The sequence below is a fragment of the Sus scrofa genome, chromosome 14, assembly GCF_054392235.1.
Source record: "Sus scrofa isolate SSC_HxYL_T2T_F1_AM1 chromosome 14, Sscrofa_HxYL_maternal_Yorkshire_Landrace_v2.0, whole genome shotgun sequence".
In the NCBI taxonomy this organism is placed as follows: Eukaryota; Metazoa; Chordata; class Mammalia; order Artiodactyla; family Suidae; genus Sus; species Sus scrofa.
Window position 1 is genome coordinate 13,732,141 of NC_139396.1, and position 20,666 is coordinate 13,752,806.

The 20,666-nt window shown below is 47.4% G+C and overlaps 1 protein-coding gene across 1 annotated transcript; it reads right to left on the reverse strand.

Moving 5' to 3' along the window:
- Positions 1–12,998: 12,998 nt before the first annotated feature.
- On the reverse strand, positions 12,999–18,748 carry LOC146396325 (NUT family member 2G-like). The gene is made up of 6 exons (XM_084995472.1): positions 18,381–18,748; positions 17,316–17,444; positions 16,217–16,304; positions 15,408–15,719; positions 14,797–14,959; positions 12,999–13,009 (listed from the first exon to the last, which is right to left on the reverse strand). The coding sequence occupies exons 1-6, from the start codon at positions 18,746–18,748 to the stop codon at positions 12,999–13,001; spliced, it is 1,071 nt and encodes a 356-aa protein (XP_084851598.1).
- Positions 18,749–20,666: the final 1,918 nt, after the last annotated feature.

Consider the following 20,666-nt stretch of genomic DNA (forward strand, 5'->3'; position numbering starts at 1 on the left):
CCCATAATTATTTACACTTAGCATCTTTTCATGTGCTTTTTGGAAATCATTCTGTCTTTGGAGGAATGTGTATTTAGGTCTTCTGCCCATTTTTCAATGGATTGTTTATTTTTTAACCTGAACTATATGAACCATTTTTATATTTTGGAGGTGAATACCTTGTCAGTTGCTTCATTTTCAAGTAGTTTCTCTCATTGTGTGGGTTGTTTTTCATTTTTTTATGGATTCCGTTGCTGTGTATAAGCTTTTGAGTTTATAGGTCCATTTTTTTTTCCTTTTAGGGCATGGTGGCATATGTAAGTTCCCAGGCTAGGGGTGGAATTGGAGCTGCAACTGCAAGCCTACAGCACAGAAACAGCAAAGTGGGATCCGAGCCTCATCTGTGACCTATACCACAGATGCTTAATTCACGAAGTGAGGCCAGAGATCAAACCTGTGTCCTCATGAATACTAGTCAGTTTCATAACAGGCTGTGCCAAAAGGGCGATTCCCAATTTCTTCATTTTTGTTTTCTTTTTCATTATTCTAGAGGGGGTATCAAAAAGGGTTTGCTGCCATACTTATCGAAGAGTGATCTGCCTGTTTTCCTCCAAGAATTTTGATGTAAGTTTCTGGCCTTTCATTTTGGTCTTTAACCCATTTTGATTTTGTTTTTGTGCAGCAAAGTGTTGTATTGCTTGTATTCTTGATAAAGAATGACCCACCAGGAAATGGAGTTTCAAGGTGCAGACCTTGCTATTTTAAATAGTCTGGATGGGGTAAGTATGAGAGAATATCCATTTGTTCTAGGCAAGAGAATTAGGGATCTAGGAGTTCCCACTGTGGCACAGTGGAAGTCAACAAACCCCTAGTCTGGGAATTTCCATATGTCATGTGTGCAGCCTTAAGAAAGGGAAAGAAGAAAGAGAGAAAAGAAGAAAGAAAAGAAAATTTAGAGCTCTTTAATACAAGGTGATAAAGGTGTGATTGGACAGATACCTACTTATGTTAGGACATAAACTATCGGATAAAGAGAAATGTAGAAAAAGATCTAGAATTTTAATATAGCTTTGTAATATTTTCCTACTTTCTATGCTATCTTCAAAGTCTAGGATGACTTCAGACTTAGGGACCAATCTGCCTAACACATGGAAGAATGAAATATAGTTTTATCAAAAGAACATTCTGTAACTGAAGATTGCAGTCTGTATTTACTCAAGAGTAATGACTTGCAATAATAACAGCTAACATTATATGACACATCCTGCTTGCTGGACACTAATCAAAGCACTTTACCTTTATTAACATATGTTATTCTCACAGCATCCCTTGGAGATGGATGCCATTACTGCAACACTCTTACTCCATTTAAAGTTCTATAAACAGCGTTGCAGAGAAGTTAAGTAACTTTCCCTTAAGCCATAGTTAAATAAGCCAGGATTTGAAGCCTACCTGTCTGGCTGCAGTTTCCATGCTTTCGAAACTTAACCTAAACCACTTCATATAACCCAAAGTGAAAAGGTTACAGAGTAGCTACAACCATATTTACAGGGCCTAGGATGAGGCTGCCCAGCCCTTCTTAAGCAAATAGCTGGTATTTTTCAGAATTGCCCCATGGCAATTGGCTCAAGGGAAGAAGGGAAAGATCATAGAGACCAGCTGATAGATGCACAGGGTTAACCAGCTTCAAAGGGTTTAGCAAAACGTTGATGTTCTTCACATGTGGAATGTACCAAAGTACAAACTGGAATCCTGCACATGAGTTTAACTCAGGTCACATCTGGCCTGGATGGATGAGGATGCTGATGATTTTGGAGAGATGGCAGAGAGTGATGGCTTGAAGTGAGATCTTAATTCTCTGCTCAGGAATGGAAGCTGGGAAGCCTGGATGAAACAGGAATATTAGCCACTCGACGAGCTGGGGACTACCAACTGAACTGCCTTGATTCTCACCCCCTGTTGAAGGCAAGAATATTTAAAGCAAGCAAAGTCTGTGAAATCAGGTACAGAGTTTATTGTTAGAAACACAGTACACTTAGCTATGTTGTCTGTTTGTCTAAGGCAGAGGCAAAGCAGTAGGATACACACAAAGGAGGAGTGAGAATGCAATCATCCCCATCATTGAGGAGTGTCCCAGAGAAGTGATTTAAAACACTTAGGGAAGTTCATCTGGGTCTTTGTTTCCCATTGGCCAAAGTTCTTATTTCACTCTTCACACCTGATCGGACCCAGGCCCTCCCCAATATGCGTGCACATCTTTGGGTCAAGATGGATTCCTCACTGGCAGTAACATAGCCTAAGTTTTTATTGGCTGGTGACCCCTCCCTTTCTGACCCAGAGGAGTCTTTCTGTGCATGTGAAGTTGGTTCTCCTTCGCCCTAAGGATAGGAAGTGTGTGACCTCTTTATCTTTGACCCAAGCAGGGCTTAGGCCCTAAATGCCCATGATGTGTTCATTGCTTTAAGTGTCCAAAAAGGCCAATTCCACTTCTTTAACTTGTTCTTGCATTTTTATCTTCAGGTGTAAATAGGTGGCTGATAGGAAATGTTTATGCTCGATCCCATCTATCTCCTGACTCACGGAGAGGCTGATTTGGGAGGAAAGTGTCCTCCATACTCCCAGAGAGACACTGTGAATTCCCCTGTAAGGGATATGAGGCTTTATTATCTTCCCTCATTAGAGCATTGGCATGAATCTACAAAGGCATAAGGCCATTGTCCTTAGTTACTATCCTCTAAATTATTATTACCCAGGACTAAAGGATGACCTGGCCAGTGTCTGCACTTCATGGACAGTTACTGCTGAAGCACACCAGAGATTAGGAATACTCCATACAACATACCCATGGAGTCATCCTTGCTTGTGTGCTAAAAGGTGATCCATTTCTAGAATTGCATGTGTTTCTTAGGACTCTTCTCATACCCAGTGCATTAGAGCAAGATCACCAGAAGCGAATCTTAGATGGGGACACTTGGGAAAATCCTTGAAAATGTGCTCATGAACTGGGGACTGAGGAAAATAGGATAAGGCCGGGGAAGAAACAGAACCTTATCCTGGTCCTCAAGGGACCTCTCTCTGGAGCATGAAGAACACAGAGTTGGTCCCCCTGGAGATGAAAGGGCTCAATTTGACCCTACCCCCTGCCAGATACCAGTTTCTGCTGATAGCATATGCTTGTGACTTCTCGAATAAGGAAGTATGTGCCTGGGTGTGGGTAATGCCCTGTGAAGGAAGCAGCTGTGAACCCTTAGCAACAACACTCAGCCACCAGGAAAGAGGCACCCCAGTGAAGGAAACCAGGTGCCACCAAGAGCCTCTGCCACAGACCTTTAAAGGGAAGGACAAAAACCATGGAGTTTGAGATCCCTCAGGCTCTGCAGGTTAAGGATCTGGTATTTTCACTGTTGTGGCCCTGGTTACAGCTGTGGCCCTGGTTACAGCTGTTCAGGTTCAATCCCTAGCCTAGGAAATTATGCATGCCATAAGAATGGAAAAAAAAAGTGAAGGAAAGAAAGAAGAAAAAAAGTAAATTCCCATTGTGGTTAAGCTATAAGGAGCCAGACAGGTATCTATGAGGAGGTGGGTTCCACCCCTGGCCTCCCTCAGTAGGTAAAGGACCAGGCATTTCCATGAGCTATGGTGTAGGTCACAAAGGCAGGTTGGATCTGGCATTGCTGTGGCTGTGCTGTAGACCAGCAGCTGTACTTCTGATTCAACTCATAGCCCGAGAACTTCCATATGCAACAGGTCTGGTACTAAAAATAAAAATAAAGTAAAACAATGGAGCTCAAAAAACTAAGAGGAAGGGCTAAGGGCAGGACTAGAAGGAGCAAGCACTGTCTCAAAGTTAGCTTAAGCCCCCCATTCTCAATCCCCACTGTGGGCCTGGGCCTCTCATGCAAAGGAATGGTTCAGCCCCTGTAGCCATTGGAGTAAGAGATTCATGGTCTAAAAGCATAAATGAATACCCAATTCTTTCTCCAAAGCCTGCTATCCCCCCTTGTGGGAAACCCATGGGCCTCCTATATACTGGAGCTACATGTCCCTCTGTACCACCTCTTCTCCTCAGACCATTTCTTCAGAGGAGCCACGGAGGTAGGTGGCAGGGCAGGGTAGGTGCCATTCCTAACCCCCAGCCTCCCAAGAAGGAATAAAATGTGGCTTGGTGAGGAACCCAGAAACTTCCTCCAGAGACTGACCAGATAGACTGTTTATCATGCCCTTGGCTGGGCACAGCCATAAACCAGGCATTACAGTGCCTCTAAAGGATTCTGCATATTTAACAGAAGAGTGTTGTTTCCTTTCATTCTACCATTTTAACAAAGAAGTTGACAGGGTTTTTGTTCCTTTGCTTGATTCCATATGGAAGACAATTATCACCACTTGCTTAGAAGAAAGAGGTGCCACTTTCTCTTTGTATTGGCCCCAAAACACACCACACCACACATGCACAAGTATATACTAGCAAAGGGGTTCAAGTGCAGGAATACATGAATATAAGCGCACACACACACACACATCCCTTCCCTTTTAGCTCTGGGTCTGGGAGACATGACTAAAGCCAAGAGGCCTCATTGGAAACAGGGTGCCCTAGTCTCCATCTCCAGGTATTCCCAAGATGCCCCCAACAAAGCTGGCCAAGGTCCACTCAAATTCTCCACAACTCCAGTTGAGGTACTAGAACCAGTGTTTCATCTGTTCTTCTAAAATCCATCCAGTCAAGATTTTCTAATTTCCCCAAACTACAAACTCTGCTTTTATTCCATGCAAATCCCCCTGTACCACCAAAGCCTTCAGGCCTGTGGAGATTGATCGTGCATGATCATTCAGGGCCCAAGGCAAAAGAAAGTGGCCAGTCCCAGACTGAGCACTGGGGCACTGAAGATGTGAGTGTGAGGGCCTGGCTGAGGAGGCATGGCCTGAGCTGGATATAGGAGTGGGTATCCAGCTCCTTAGCCTGTGACTAGATGACTGGGGAGGGTTTGCCTGAGGTCCTTGGTCTTGGGTCTGGGTGGCTGGCACAGGGGCAAGACTCACAGGATGAGGCCAGTGATCACAGGGCTGGCAGTGGGGGAAGATGTCCTTCACTTGTGTTGTGGGAAGATGAGTGTGCAGATTCTGGATCTCATTTAGCTGTTGGAAGACTGAGGAAGTGTTGAGAATGAAGGCCATTTTAAGACATATCTCCCTTCACACAGGGACAGCATTCAGAACAAAAACCCACTGATTCTTTTCATGTCTCCCAAGACAGCAAATACCATGGTGTTCTCAACAGTTGAGGGAATGAGTTATAGCAGTCTAAAGGAGGTGCTGAGAGGTGCGTGTTGGAAATGACCTGGAAGGTTCTTCCTCCATCCTTAATAAGTATTTCAGAGGATTACATCCTCGGTTCTCAATCATGGCATGTGGACTAGGTAGAGAAACTCAGAGACACAGTCTAGGCCAGCAATCCCTTTAAGGATTTTGGTTTGTGGTGACCCCAGTCAATCTAAGATCCTCTCTTTTCTTTTCTTCCCTTTACAAATTATTGTAAATGGGAGAATTTCCAGGAGTCACATTGTGGCACAGCAAAAATGAAGCTGACTACTATCCATGAAGTTGTAAGTTCCATATATGGCCTTGCTCAGTGGGTCAGGAACCAATGTTGCCATGAGCTACTGTGTATGTCTCAGATGTGGTTTGGATCCTGCATGGCTGTGGCTGTGGTATATGCCAGCCTCTGTAGCTCCAGCTCAACCCCCAGCCTGGGAGCTTCTATATGCCACAGGTGCAACCCTAAAATACAAAAGAAAAAGAAAAAGAAATAATATTTCCACCCAAAAAAAGCTCTTAAAGATATCAAATTTGCAGGTCTTGTTCCATTACACTGCTTTTTTTCACCCTAAGATGAGGAAAAATACTGTGAACTATAAGTGCAATATACCAGGCCTTGGCAGACCTACCTGACTCACCAAACATGAGATGTGTTTAATAAACACTCTACAAAAGTGGTCAGCAAAGTCCAATTAACCACGGGTTTTGTGAGTGGAGGTCTGTTGGCCCACAGCCGCACTTGATCTTTCTGTACTGTTTATGGCAGTTTTCACATACAACAGCCAAGGTGAGTGCTTGCAACACTGACAATAAAGACTACAACACCTAAAATGTTTACAATCTGGTTCTTTACAGAAAATTACTCCTCCCATCTGGGGAAAGACCCTAGCTACCAATACTAACAAGAAGAGCTTCCAGGAAACCCCTTCCTCCATTACCTCCTTGGCAAGCCATCCAGTAAACTTAGTTTGGGTCCTCTCTCCTCCCTTCCTCAGTGATTTCCTCTCTCTCTCTGTATATGTGTGTAGGTGTTGCTAGATCTAGAGGCTCCTGAGAAATGGCCCTGATAGTCATCCACAAGTGCTGGCCCTGCTGGACTTCCATTGGGACTGTGCATGTCCTTTCAGTCTTGGTGCACAGATCTGGCCATCATGGGTCCCACCGTGGCTGGTCTCTCAGCATTGAATGTGGTCTAGTTCAGCTCACTGAACTCTCAGGGAATTTCCTTGTTAAGCATGGCTGCCCACGTGTTGAGAACTCATGGCGGGTGTGTGCATTTCTGACCAGCAGGTTCCATACTTAGTTGTGATGCTAAGGTTCTGACAGCTGATCTTTCAGCATTTCACTCTTGTCTCCTTGTCTGTGATGTGATGGGAAGAGAAGAGCACCCACTGCCTTCCTCTTGGCTTGTTTTTATTCCCAGCTGGGTTACCAAAATCTAAGGTTAGCAAGAAACTACACATCATTGCAGACGCCCTGTTCAGTGTCTTCTGTATTAAATATGGTGATGGGTTTAAATACAGCTAACACTGCCCTTCTGGGAGCCAAAGCTTCTAATCAGACTGTTCACTCCTCATCATTTTTGTCCTTACTTCACAGTGTGGCAAGGTTTAGCTAAAAGTGATTAAAAATGACAATATCCACTTTGGGAAACCCTAAACCTTAACACGGTTTTCCACATCCAGAAATTCCTCAATAAAAAGAGACCTAAAAATAGTTTTCAGTTAATCATACCATTTTCCAGAATGTAGGAAAAAAAATCAATGTATAAACTCTGTTAAATAATCTAAAGCTGTTCTTGTACCAGTTGATATTTTCAAACCAATACGTACTTCAATAATTATACATAATCTCAAATGTTCCAAACAAAAAGCAAAAAATATCCATGCCAATGGGCTCCTTAAAGACACATCGCCTTCTCTAGCTGCAATTGTAATTGTGAGGAACTGTATAGCAGTGAGTTAAATGAATGACCACAGCACTAGGTTACAATAAAATCAAGAATGCTGTGCATTCACTGCTGTAAAACAATTAAAAAATTTTAAGACTTGGTCTATAAAGGGAAACATTTTTAGTACTAGACAACTTTCATAATATATCTTCATGATTATATCATAGTGTGAAATATACTGAGCATAATATACGTTATAATAGATTCTGACCTATTTTCCCATGAAAAGCCTAATTAACCAAAATATATCAAATTTCCAACATATGTTTTTTTGCTCAGATAAAACAACAGCAAATTTAAGATAAAATGCAAATATGCCTTATAACTGATCAGAAAATCAGTGGTTCAGTGATTTGCAGTGAGGGGTACAAATCATATGACCTTATACAGCTTCCCTATAAACAGTGTATATGAATTCTAAAAGTGTGGCCTTAAAGATTTTAACATCAAAATTGACGTGTTTTTCTTTAAAAACTTGTTGAATTTGGAGATCCCTCTGTGGCACAATGGCTTCGGGATCTGGCATTGCCTCAGCAGGCATAGGTTTCCTGGGAACTTCCGTAAGCTGTGGGAGTAGAAAACATGTTTTTTTTTTTTAAATTTAATATGAAAGGTTTTAATTGAAACCTTGAGAAATCCCTAATAAATGTATTTTAGCTAACGTTTCTTTGGAAATCAGAATTTTTTAATGTAGTAAACAAATATATGTAGTTGCCATGCAATCATTTTACTTCTATTCTTTCCTACAAATATCAGGGGTCAGCAAAAATGTTCTGTAAAATATTTTAGGCTTTAAAGACTATACCTTACCTGTTACAAATAATCAACTCTGCTGTTGCAGCATGAAAGCAGGCACAGGCAACACCCAAACAAGTGTGACCATGTTACAGTAAAACTGTATTTACCAAAACAGATAGTGGGCCAGACTAGACCCACAGGCTGGCCTGTGCCAACCCCTATGTGCATCATCTTTTGTCTTTTTTTTTTCTTGTCGTTTTGCCATTTCTTGGGCTGCTCTCATGGCATATGGAGTTTCCCAGGCTAGGGGTCCAATGAGAGCTATAGCCACTGGCCTACACCAGAGCCACAGCAACGTGGGATCCGAACCACATCTGTGACCTACACCATAGCTCAAGGCATTGCTGGATCCTTAACCCACTGAGCAAGGCCAGGGATCAAACCCACAACCTCACGGTTCCTAGGTGGATTCACTAACCACTGCGCCATGACAGGAACTCCCATAGTCTTTGTTCCTTAAAAGCTTAAATTCTGGAGTCCTACATTCTCAATGCAGAATTTACATTTTCTTAATAAGTTTAAGTTTATTTATGATTGAAAATTAAAGTTTTACATATCTTACATCATGTATGCATGATTATAAATGCCTACATACACACATACACAGGAATGATGCTAGAAGAAAAAAAAGGTGGCATATGAAAAAAGGAAGGACATGAATACTGTGACTTTGTGTATACTAGCTGTTCCCCATATGAAGAAATTAATACTGTTGGCTTTTGTACACTCAAGGAAAATAAGCTTAATTGTGGCTCACAGGCATACTTTCAATTTCCAAGAGTTGTTTTGGACTTTGATTCTGCCTGTAACCATATGCCTCAGAATTTGTGTTAGGTTTTCTAGCAGTATGCTTTGCATTGGCTATGTTCCCAAGTTAAGAAGTACAGTTTCAGCAAGGTACAACTCTTGGCTCAGTTTTGCAGGATGAAGTCAGGAGTGACACAATGTCAAGATGATGAAAAACACCAAATTGGCTGAGGTTTATTGGAGCATCCTTACATCAACCACATCTTCAAGAAATGCAACTGAGATTTGTTCTTGTGGAAATGGTAAGTAAGCCCACCACCTGTTGTGGCGGGGAGATCAGTGGTCCAAACACTCTGGCACCCAGCTATTCAGTTACAGAGGATGTCCATGTGTCTTGGGGATTCCTCCAGGTGATGACCTCTCTGTCTGCTTCCAGCTAGCTGAGGTCTGTGTGCTCTTATCATAGCTTCAAACCCTCATTATATTCCAAAAGCCATACAGCTCTGATTCCAGTCTGTAACCCATGGATGGTGGAGACAGCTGATGTATGGAGAGAGCATTTAACTTGCTATCATCTAGCTGCACCCTTGTAATTTCCCTCAAGGGTAGGGATAATTCACACACTTGACAAAACTTGCAGCTACTACCACCTAATTCTTTTCATGATGTTTTTCACAAATCGAAGAACATGGGACTGAAAGAAAGGAAAAGAGGAGGGAGGGAGAGAGAGACCAAACTTATTAAGACCCTAGAATGTCAGTGCATCTCTATGCAGAGGGAGATAAAGCAGTGAGTGTTTCTGAAAGGGAAAGGAAAGAAAAAAGAGGGGGAAGGGCAGAAATATGAAGTGTATTGGTCAGGGTTCTCCAGAGAAGGTTCAACCAATAGAAATGTGTATAGGGATAGATATTGGTTCATTTTAAGGAACTGACTCATGAGATTTTGGAGGCACAGTTAACCCAAAATCTGATGGGGAGTCCAGCAGGCCTGCAGACTCAGGAAAGAATTTTGATGGGTCCAAAGGCTGTCTGCTGGCAAAATTCCTTTTTGCTCAGGGAAGATCATTCTTTTTTCTTTTACAGCCTTCAGCTGCTTTGATGAAACCCACCCATATCATAGAGGGTAATCTTTTTTACTTAAAGTGCCCAACCATTTAAATGTTAATCTCATCCAAAACATACCTTCACAGAAACATCCAGGACATCTGATCATGTATCTGGGCACTGAGCCCCAGCCACATTGACACATAAATTAACCATCATATAAAGAGAACTCGTGGTGAGGAGAAAGGCATGTGCACAGAGAGAGATGAAGTATGTTTTTCTTCATTTCTGGTTACTCTGTTCCATCATGTTGTAGCAGGAATACTTGAGTTCCAACTAACTCAAATACTGTAAAATTTACACAAAGAAAATTTCCTGAAATATGTCATAAACTTTCTTTTCTAACCCTAAAGGGTTGGAAGATATGCAAGATCAAAGCAGGAGTCTCTACCTAGTTTTCATACTTAAAATGTACCTTTCCTCTTTGAGAAATTTAAACTGAATTTTGAGATAGTTATACATCCACATACAATTGTAAGAAATTATAGCGCTCCTGTGTACCCTTCATGGTTTTCACCAGTGGCAACATCTTGCAAAATTATAGTACAAGAGTTTAACAAAATTATTCACGTTGATACAGTCCATCGATTATATTCAGGTTTCCAAGTTTCTCATATATGAATTTTGTGTGTGTATGTGTCTGTGTGTGTCTGTGCATGTATTTACCTCATGCAATTTTATCATATGGATGTATCCATGTATTCGCCACCAAAGTAAAGCACAAAACAAGAGTTTCATTCCCATAAGGATCCCTCATGTTGCCCTTTTAGTCACACCCACTTTTCTTCTGTCCCCTTAACTTCATCTTTAATCAAAGGTAACCCTGACGAATTTCTTCCTAATTTTATCAGCTCGAGAGTATTATATAAGTGGAATCATACAGGATGTAACCTCTCGGGGTGGGCTTTTTCATTCAGTGTAACTTGCATGGTAATTTACCTAAGTTGTTATTTTTAGCAGCAGGGGACTCTTTTTCATTGCGGAGTTCCTAATATTGAATCAACATTGCATATGAAGAATTAATTCTACTTGGTCATAAGGTATCATTCTATATATACATGATGGATTTAAAATGCTAAATGTTTTGAGAGAGCTTGTGTGTATCTTCATGAGAGATACTCATCTATACCTTTACAGTTTTGTACTTTCTTTGTCTGCTTTTGGTATCAAATTAGTACTGGCCTCATAAAAGATTAGGAAAAGTTCCCTCTTCTAATTTCTGGAAGAGATGATGGACAGTTCTACTTCCAATGTTTTGTAGAATACTTCAGGGGAATCATCTGGACCAGGACATTTCTTTTTCAGAAAAATTTAAATTATGAATTTAGTTTCCTTAATGATTATGTAACTTTTCAGATTATCTATTTTATCAGGTATGTTGGTATCTGATTTTTGAGGGGTTGTTCCATTTTCTCTAGGACACAATTCATGAGAACAGTAAAACTGTTCATAGTAATCTCTCATTGGCATATTAATGACTACAGGATCTATCATGAGAGCCCATTTCCCGCCTGATATTGATGATTTGTATCATGTCTATTAATTTTGTCATAATTACAACAGGTTAATGAATTGTATTTTACCATTTGAAGAATGAAATTTTTTCCAAATTTGTTGTTTTTCTGTGTGAATTACATTGATTTCTGCTTTTATCTCTATTATTTCTATCCATCTCTTTTGAGTTTATTTTGCTCTTTCAATTTTCTTGAAGTACAAATTTAAACTACAGATTTGAAACATTTCTTAATTGCATAATGTGAGCATTTAGTGCTATAAATATTCCTCTCATCTTGGCTTCAGCAGGGTTCTACAAGTTTGATATGTTGCACTGTTTTCACTTAGTGCTATGTATTTTTTTGTTATTATCTTTGAAATGACTTCCTGTTTGACCCATCGTTTATGACTATGTGGTTAACTTTCAACGTTTTTAGAGGTTCTCCTGTTGTGTGTTATTTAAAAGTGTAGTTTGATTCCATTGTGGTTGAAGAATGTATTCTTCATGATTTCATTTCTCTTGAATTAGTTGAAGTGTGTTTTGTTGCTCAGGATAAGGCAGAATATTCATGAGTACATTAAACAAAACATGTAGAAGTTGCTTCATGGCTCAGGAGGTGAGAGGATCTGGCATTGTCACTGTTAGTGTGTGTAGACATTCTATAATCATGCATAAATTATGTAAGGTATTTAAAGTTTACTTTTCAATCATAAATAAATTCCAACATAGGATATAAAGATAATGTAAATTCTACATTGATAATGTAAGATGCCAGAACTTAAGTTTTAAAAGACCTAGGATTATGCATGTAGGGGTGAGAGTATACCGACCTTTGTGTCCAGTCAGGCCAACAGCCTGTTTAGGTAAATACAGATTTGTTTTAACATGGTCACACTTAAAAATAAGTGTTGCCTGTGGCTGCTTTCATCCTACAACAGCAGAGTTGACAATTTAAAACAGATGAAGTATAGTGTTTAAAGCCTGAAAATGTTTACATTGTGATCCTTTACAAGACATTTTCGCTGACCCACAATATTTGTAGAAAAGAATAGAAGTAAAGTTACTGCATTGCAAATACGTACATTTGTTTACTAAAGCTAAAACGGGATTTCCACAATAAACATTAGATAAAATATATTCAGGTTTCACAAAGAATTGATCAAAGACCTTATGTATTAAATTAAAACCATTTTTTTCCCTCACTGACACTGTGGCATATGAAAGTTCCCAGGAAAAACCCTAGATCCTTAACCCTCTTCACTAAAATCAGAAAATTATCACTGGTTATATAAGGTCTTAGGACTTCCTTTATCAAAAACTTCCTGGGGGTGGAAGCCAGTGGGCTGGACATGATCTAAGTCTCCCCCCAATACATTAACGGGACAAGAAATTTGAGTCACTCATTCCCCCCATTGTTTGGTCCTCACTGGGGCGAAGAGGCTGCTGCCTCCACCATTTTGAACATTGCAACAACACAACTAAGACGATAGGATGCTCCCCCACCCACAAGACACTGAAGCAGAAAGTCCTATTCTTACAGCCAAGCCTTTTCTTCTCTGACCAGGCAAACCACACAGGACACCCTGGAGGAGTGGAGGATCTCCCCAGCCTGTCACGTGGCCACTTCAGAGAGGCAGAGAGAAACTCTCTAGAGGTAAGGGCTGCCTCCAGCCTCCATTCTCACGACTGGTGAGTGTCCAGAGGGCTGAACGGCACAAAAACAGCTCTCTATCCCCAGAGTGTTCCGGGATGCAGAGCATGGAACCGATGCCCCAGAGGGCCCCTAGCCCAGCAGGCTGGAGAGACAGGGATGATGAGGCTGTCCCTGGGGCTAGTGAGAGCTGTGTACTCCCAGGAGCAGCCTGGGCATCGTTGTCTCTGTGGAGGAAAGACTTAGTCATTCACCTGTGGATCCAGACTGCCTGGGATCTCACACATGCTTTGTTCCTCTCAGATCCCCTCTCTGTCTTCGGAGGACCCGTCTCTGAGGACACAGGCACATGCAAGACGACAGTGGACCAAGTGCATTTCACAACAGAACGATTTTATCCATGTTTTACATCCCCCATCGCAAAGGAGCTACTGTGCCCACCCACACACACCCAGACCCAAGTCCCCACCACCTAACCCCACCCACCCACACCCCCTCCTGGCTCTGGTCATTCTGTCCTTCCTCCCCACCCCTATGGCAGCCAGGATGGTTGCTAGGTCCTGGAGGATCCCAAGGCTTCCATGGGGGCTGCCCAGTTGGACTGGCGCTGGAAGGCTGGCCCACCGTTCCCTACAGGCTGCAGTGCCACTTCCTCCTCCTCCGTGTGACACATGGGTCACACCTGCTCCTTTTGGGCTGGGAAGGGTCAACCAGCCCCAGAGCCAGGGTGTGCCTCCCAGAGCCTCGCAGGTCAGCCCTAGGCCTGGCCAGGTCCTCAGCAGCAGCCAGGCCTCCACACTGAGCCCGCTTTCTAGACTTGGCAGCTTCCAGGGGGCCTGAGCTGAGGCCCATTCTCTGGGGAAATGGGGCCTGGGAAGCTTGCTGGGCCCTCTCCCTGCAGTGCAGACAAGACCCGAGGCAGGGACAGGGCTCTGTGGCAGCCCCCAGGGCAGCAGGCTGTGGTGAAGGCCCAAGAGGAAGGCCAGGCTGGGGAGCTCCTCCTCATCCTCACTGAACCTGTGACCCAGCCCTGGGGCTTCACTAAGAGGAGAGGCCTCCCTGAGAACCTTGCTGGCCCTGGGTCCTGATGGAGGGCCTGAGCACTTTGTGCCCTAATGAGGAAATGGCTGTGCTGTTCCAGCCTGAGTGGGTTCCTGATATCCTGGAGAGGGCACAGAGCCTTTGTGCCTGAACAGGCCCCTGTCTGTTTGGGGGTGCCTTACATGGCCATGGAAATCCATCTGGGGTGTACAGGTTTCATCTCTGACCACGGCCTGTGAGCCTTGCTCGTTCCTCTGTGCATCTTGTCGGGCCAAAGACTCTGAAGGTCTTGAGTCCAGATGGGGTACACTGTGATTGGGGGGGGCTGGCACCCCGTCGTCCTCCTCTGAGGCCAGGACTTGTGTCTGCACTAGCTGGTGGGAGAGAGGTGGACAGTGAAAGCTCAGCACCCTCCAGGGAGTTCCAGGGCTTATGGGCAGGGGGAGATGAGATGGGACTCACATCCACAGACAGAGCCTGTGGCACTCCTGCCTTCCTCCTGCACCTTCTCCCCAGCAAGGTCCTTGCCTTGTCCCCGGCTCCCCTCCTCCCCTTCCATTCCTCCTGCCCTGCACCCACCTGGGCAGCCTCCCGGGTGCAGGGCCTCTCCATCAGGGGAGGGAGGGACAGAGCCTTCAGGGCCTCCTGCTCTAGGACCCTCCTCGGCCCTGGCTGACCTGGGTCCTTTCCTCCTGGATTTCCAGGGTCACATGGCTACCCCCCCTGCCCCCAGTCTCCCAAGTGTCAGTCCCTCCCATGGCCACCTCTTCAGGGGAGAGTCCTTCCTCCTGCTCCAGCTCCTCTGCCAGGCCCGAGAGATCCAGCTCTGGTTCTGGGGAAAGCAACTCTGCCAGGAATCGGGGGTGAATGACCGCCTCCACCTGGAATGGAAGGAAGAAACTGTTAGCAGCCTTGGCAGGAGTGCCCTGGGAGGCAGGAAGGTCTGGGAAAAACGTGACTAGCAGAGGCCAATCCAGAGCCCCCCTCACAAAGGGGGAGCTTTCAAACTCCCACAGGTATTGTCTACTCTTACGTAAAGCTCACAAGCAGGTGTACATGCAGACACATGTGCTCCAAAGCACCAACACATAGGCACCGACACAGACACACAAAGGCCTACAAAGAGAGAGACACACACAAGTACAACTAACACATCCACATATACACATCCTATGCACCAAAGTACACTCAGACACACAGGAAGACACACAGATGTCAGGGTCAAGGACCAGAGCCTAAATCCCATTATCCTGGGCCAAAGCCAGAACTAGGGTGCTAAGAGCATCTCTCCCTGGAATCCTGGAGTCTCAGACTCCAGGCCCAGCCCACCTTGGTGTCAAAGTCCTCCTGGGAACACAGCTTGTCCACGTAGCTGAGGAGATCCGGGTCTGGGAAGCAGCCGTCCTCGTCCTGTGGCAGCTCATATCCATCCTCTCGACATTCCATAACTGACTCCCCTGTGGCTGAGGGGCCAGGACCCACCAGTGCCTGCAGGATGTCCCCATGCTCCCTGCGAGCCTCAGGGGGAATCTCCTTGGGGGCCTTGTTCTCCAGCAGCTGCCAGGCTCTGCGTGGCCTTGGGTGGGTGTGCTGGACCCTGGGGCCGTGTTTCCTTGGAGCACAGGCTGAGGCAGAGCAGGAGGAAGGGCAAGTGAGGGGACCCAGCGCCCAGATGCTGACCCCTGAGCAGGCACAGGGGAGGGCATTGTTGTGGGGCAATGGATATGCATGTGGGAAGAGGGAAGAGCAGCCAGAGCCTCAGGTTTTGTGGGAGGCCAGATTCAAGTCAGGGACAGGTAAAGTCAGGTGTGAGAACATGTGGAACATCTAATGATCAAGGGTCTCCCCACCAGCACACTTGTTAGGCAGATTTCACAGGGGCCCCTTAGACAGGGAGGAGGGTGATGAGGTTCTAAATGGAACAGGTCCACACCCCAGAGAGGAAAGTGGTGACTGAGACCCCCTCGGGTGCTATCCATGCAGAAAGACCAATTCCGCCTTTGAGGGAAAAGGACCAATCTGGGAACAGGGACCATGCCTAGGCCTCTCTTACCTGTGCCTTGACCTCCAGGTGGAAGGCGATTCACAGACTGAGTGCGCCTTTTGCGGGATGTGGGTTCCTGAGGAGCCAGCTTTGGTGGAGCTGGAGGTGGCATGCCCTGTGCCCGTGTTGTGCAGGTCACGTTCCCAATCCTGATCTCAACTTCTGCCTCAAATTGCATGAACCTGGGGGGTGTTGAGGGACAGGCCTCAGTGAGAAAACCACCTGGGCTCTGGAGCCCACCGAGGGCAGCAGGACCGAGGGGGTGAGGAGAGGGTGTCCTTGGGGCTGTCAGGGCCCTGTGCGGTGCTGTCACAGTAGGGAGCTGCTCTGGCGCAGGTCCAGGATCTGGGCCTCCTCCTGCCTGACCAGCCCTGGAGCTGGAGGGCATGGCCCAGCAGAGACCCAGGTCAATCTCTGGGACCAGGCTTAGGGACACATGGTGGGCAGTGGGGGCCCCTGCTCATGTGCCCCTGGACCTTGTCTGACCCAAACAATGGAGATGGCCAGTGGCCTGGTCAGGCACGTATACCCACAGAGCCCTTGCCCGAACCCAGAACCTGGGGCTGGGAGTGAGATTGCGGGAAAGCACACATGAGACAGGGCCCAGCACAGGCTGGAGTGGGGATCCTACCCTTAGAGGTGAGGCATCTCTTGCCACTGAGAGCTAGCTGCTCCTTTGGTTTTGTTTGGAAACTAGGAGGTTCACATGCAGAAATGACAGGGAGGGCCAGAGACCCATGGGCTTCCCCAAGGATGGCCGGTTGCCCATTCCAGCCACCACTGATGAGGAGAGGCCTACCACACGCTAGGTCCGTGACGGCCAGGCACCCAGCATGAAGGGGTGCCAGGCTTCTGGGTGGAGTCCTCACCCCTGCACAGCCCCCATGCCTTCAGGGGACCCCCTCCTGGGCTGCCGTGCTCCCCAAGGCCATCCTGAGGCCTCCCCACATCAGCATCACGGTAGGGCAGAGCTCCTGGGACAGGCAGGCTGGAAGAGCCAAGCTCTCCAGGTGGCAGAGGGGATTCTGGAGGCCAATAGGGGTTGGGGATTCAGGGAACAGGAGGTGTCAGGTGCCAGCCTCCTCTTGCATCCTCTCTGATTGCTAGCACCAGAGCCAGATCCTGCCCTGGGGCCTGCCCATCACCCACCACCCACCCCACCATGTCGCCCATGGCCCAGGACCCTGACTCACTTTGCTGCCATTTCATAAAAGGCCATCCTCTCAACGGTGCTCATGTGCTGCCATTCCTGCATGGTCTGCCACATTCCCTCCTCCAGCATCATGGTGGGCTTCAGGCGAGCCAGGGTGCGAAGCACTGGGCTGTAAGCCCTCAGGGTCAGTCTCTTGGTACAGCCCAGCCCCCAACTGCCCAACCCCACCCAGCTCCAAGGCCTCCATGGGCCCCACCCCTGCCAAACCCAGGCTCAAGGGGGGGAGACAAGGTTCTCTGGAGAGCAAAGTCAAGCCTTCCTGGTGCCTGGTGCCACCACCTCCCACTCACCAGAGGATGATTGTCCACTCCCTGGCTATAGCTGGGACACTCTGACTGGGGGGGTTGCCATCTCATATAAAATGCAGCCCCATCAATGAGGGAGGGAAGGCACCAGTCTACCTGCTAACAGGTTTGAGAATTCCAAGGATTCTTCTGCCCAGGTTTCTGCACTAGATGGCCTAGTCCCCCTTTTCGGAGGGACCTCGGGTCTAGAAGGGATGTTCCTGCCAGGCTCACCACTCTAGGAGGAAAGACCATTGCCCTTAGGACAGCTCGACCACCTCCCCGTTCACACTGGACTTCTTCAGAACAACAAGGACCGGGCATGCAGAATGCTCTGTCCTGGGCGTGAATGTCCTAAGCCTTATCTGAAGTGATACCCACTGGCTGCCATAGGCCCAGGTCCATGTTGAAAGGAGGTAGCACTAGAGAAGCAGGTCCCATTCAAACTCTGGCTCCTCACATCCGAGCAGGACCCTCTCGGACTGCTCTCCTGCACTCAATGTTATCATGGCAGTGCAGAAAGTGAGACAACTGGTCTTGCATGGTGGTGGTAGCTGAGCTAAGGCACGGACGGGATGTCATGCACTGGACGTGGGACACATCTGAGTGCAGACGTGCCTCCTCATAGCATGGACATTGCTGTCAACCCTCCTTCTCTCGAGGTGAAAGGATGCCTGGAAACCTAAGCAGGGAGGCCATGCCAAGGTCCTGTATATGCGAAGGCTCCAGCTGAGCTAATGAGGGCCTGAGAGGTCACTTACATGAGAAAGCAGGAGAGAGCTTCCGCATCAGGGCTCTGGGGCAGGTGGCTGTGGGCCAGGGACTTGAAGCGCTGCCAGCGTCGGAAATTCTGATAGACGCTCTCATGGTGAGAGGTGTCCTCCTGAGGGCCACTGTGCTGGGGGGCGTGCAGGCTGCCTGCCCCAGAGGTGCCATGTGGCCACGGCCCAGAGGTCCCTGGGGGCAGGATGAAGGCCATCTGGGCAGCTGGCGGTGCAGCTTGAGGAGGAAGGCCTGGGGCCAAGTCTCCCTTGCCAGCCTGAGCTGTTGCAATAGCCGGGGCAGCCACCCGACTGTCCCCCACAGGGCTTGCTATGCAAAGCGGTGCAGGACACCAAGCACTCCCCATGAGGGCCCTGGAAGCATTCCCATTGAGTGGGGCCTGAGGACGCCCAAAGGCCTGAGATTGGTGGGGCAATGCTGACCTCCCTCCTGACCAGACTGGGACAGGGATGTTGCCAAGCCCTGGGGCAATGGGGCCATGGTCAGCAGGAGTCACCCGAGGTGTCATGGGGTGAGGTGGCTGCAATAGGGTGCTGCCAGGCAGGAGTAATGGGGCCATGGGCGGTGGCAGGTGCTGCTCCCAAGCTGGCTGGGGTTGGGAGCCAGGAGTGGGGGGAGGATAGGAGCGTGAGGCCCCAGGGTGCATGACCACATCCGTGCCCAGCAGTGGAGATGCTGTGGAGAGAAAGGAAAGGGGTGAATGGAAGAGGAGAATGGGTGAAATGGACGGAAGCTCTCTGGGGACTCAGAGGGCACACCTCAGTGGGAGAGGGCATTTGGCCCGAGGAACCTGTGTGTTGTGCAGATGTCGTGGAGGGATTTTCATGTTCTGACTTCAGTGGGAGAGGGCATTTGGCCCGAGGAACCTGTGTGTTGTGCAGATGTCATGGAGGGATTTTCATGTTCTGACTTCAGTGCGAGAGGGCATTTGGCCCGAGGAAGCTGTGTGTTGTGCAGATGTCGTGGGGGGATTTTCATGGTCTGACCTGTGGTTGAGAATGACTTCCCTGGTGACCTTGATCCCCCACACCAAGTTCCCTGCCCCTGTCTACCGAGAAATGCTCAGCTCAGCAGCAGGGATTGGAGAGCCTCCCTGAGGAGCTCCCTGACACCTCGTCCTCACAGGCTGTCCCCACGTCCTGGACCTGAGAGGCCATCTACTCTGAGCATGCCCCTCAGCAAGGTCACTGGCAGGTAAGGGCCTTCTCCAAGGTCCTTCCAGGCACCGTGAGGCCTTTGATGGACCTCCACTGTCTAAAGTCGAAGGGCCTCACATCCTCCTCAACCCTTCCTCTCGGGATGCTCAGCACACATCTGTTCTGTCATTCTGTCCTGACCTCACACAACACCTCTCAAAGGCTGTGAAGTTCGCTCTGGACACAGAACCCTTAGACAAACACAGAACAGCCCCACCAAGCATGCACCTGCCTCTCCGAACCACCCAGAGTGGACACTTCACAGGGGCTAAGGTGTGCCACCCCATCCCGATGGCCCTGAATCCCTCCCAACATGCAGTTCTGCTCCTCAGAGAGAAGTCTGAGAAGTCGGTGTGTGTCCCCTGCATTTTTGACACTTCCCATCCAGGGTTGGCTTCCGAAGATGAGCACGGGCCCAGGGCGGCTCATGTGACATGCGTCATCGGAGTAGAGGCTACCTGGGGTCCTTCCCCTTCCAGCTCCCAATAATGGAAAGTGAGGACAAACTGAGAAGCAGGCAGGAGTCAGGTGCCATTGTGAGAAAACCGCCCATTCAGGAGAAGGAGGTACATACCACGAGGCACCGAATTGACCTCCACAGGTGTCCTTGGATGTTTCAGAGTAGCAGACTAGATCATCTTCCTGCTTCTGTGATACACTGCTTCACCCCCCCACCTTTACAAAGGAAGCAGCCTTCCTAGGCATTCCACCTGCACCAGCCTCTCTCCACATGTAGTAGTAGTGACTTGAAATAGGAACACACTCTTCATCTCAAAGCCAGGCCTCAGCTTCTGCCGTGAGCCACCTGACACGCTGTGCCATGTCTGCAGAGACGTATTTCCACAAAAGGGAAACCAATACAGAACACCTCAGGCCCACGAGTCCTAGCTTGGGTGAAGTCACCTGGTTGCCCACCCCTTGTGGGATCCAAGGCCACAGTTTCCTGACCTGAGAAGTGAGTTCTGGGCGGGATGGTGGGAAACGTTCTGGGCCGTGGCAGCGAGAGTCACATCCTGCCCAGCTCAGAGAAGACCCTTTCCTGAGCATGTGGCCACAGACAACACCCAC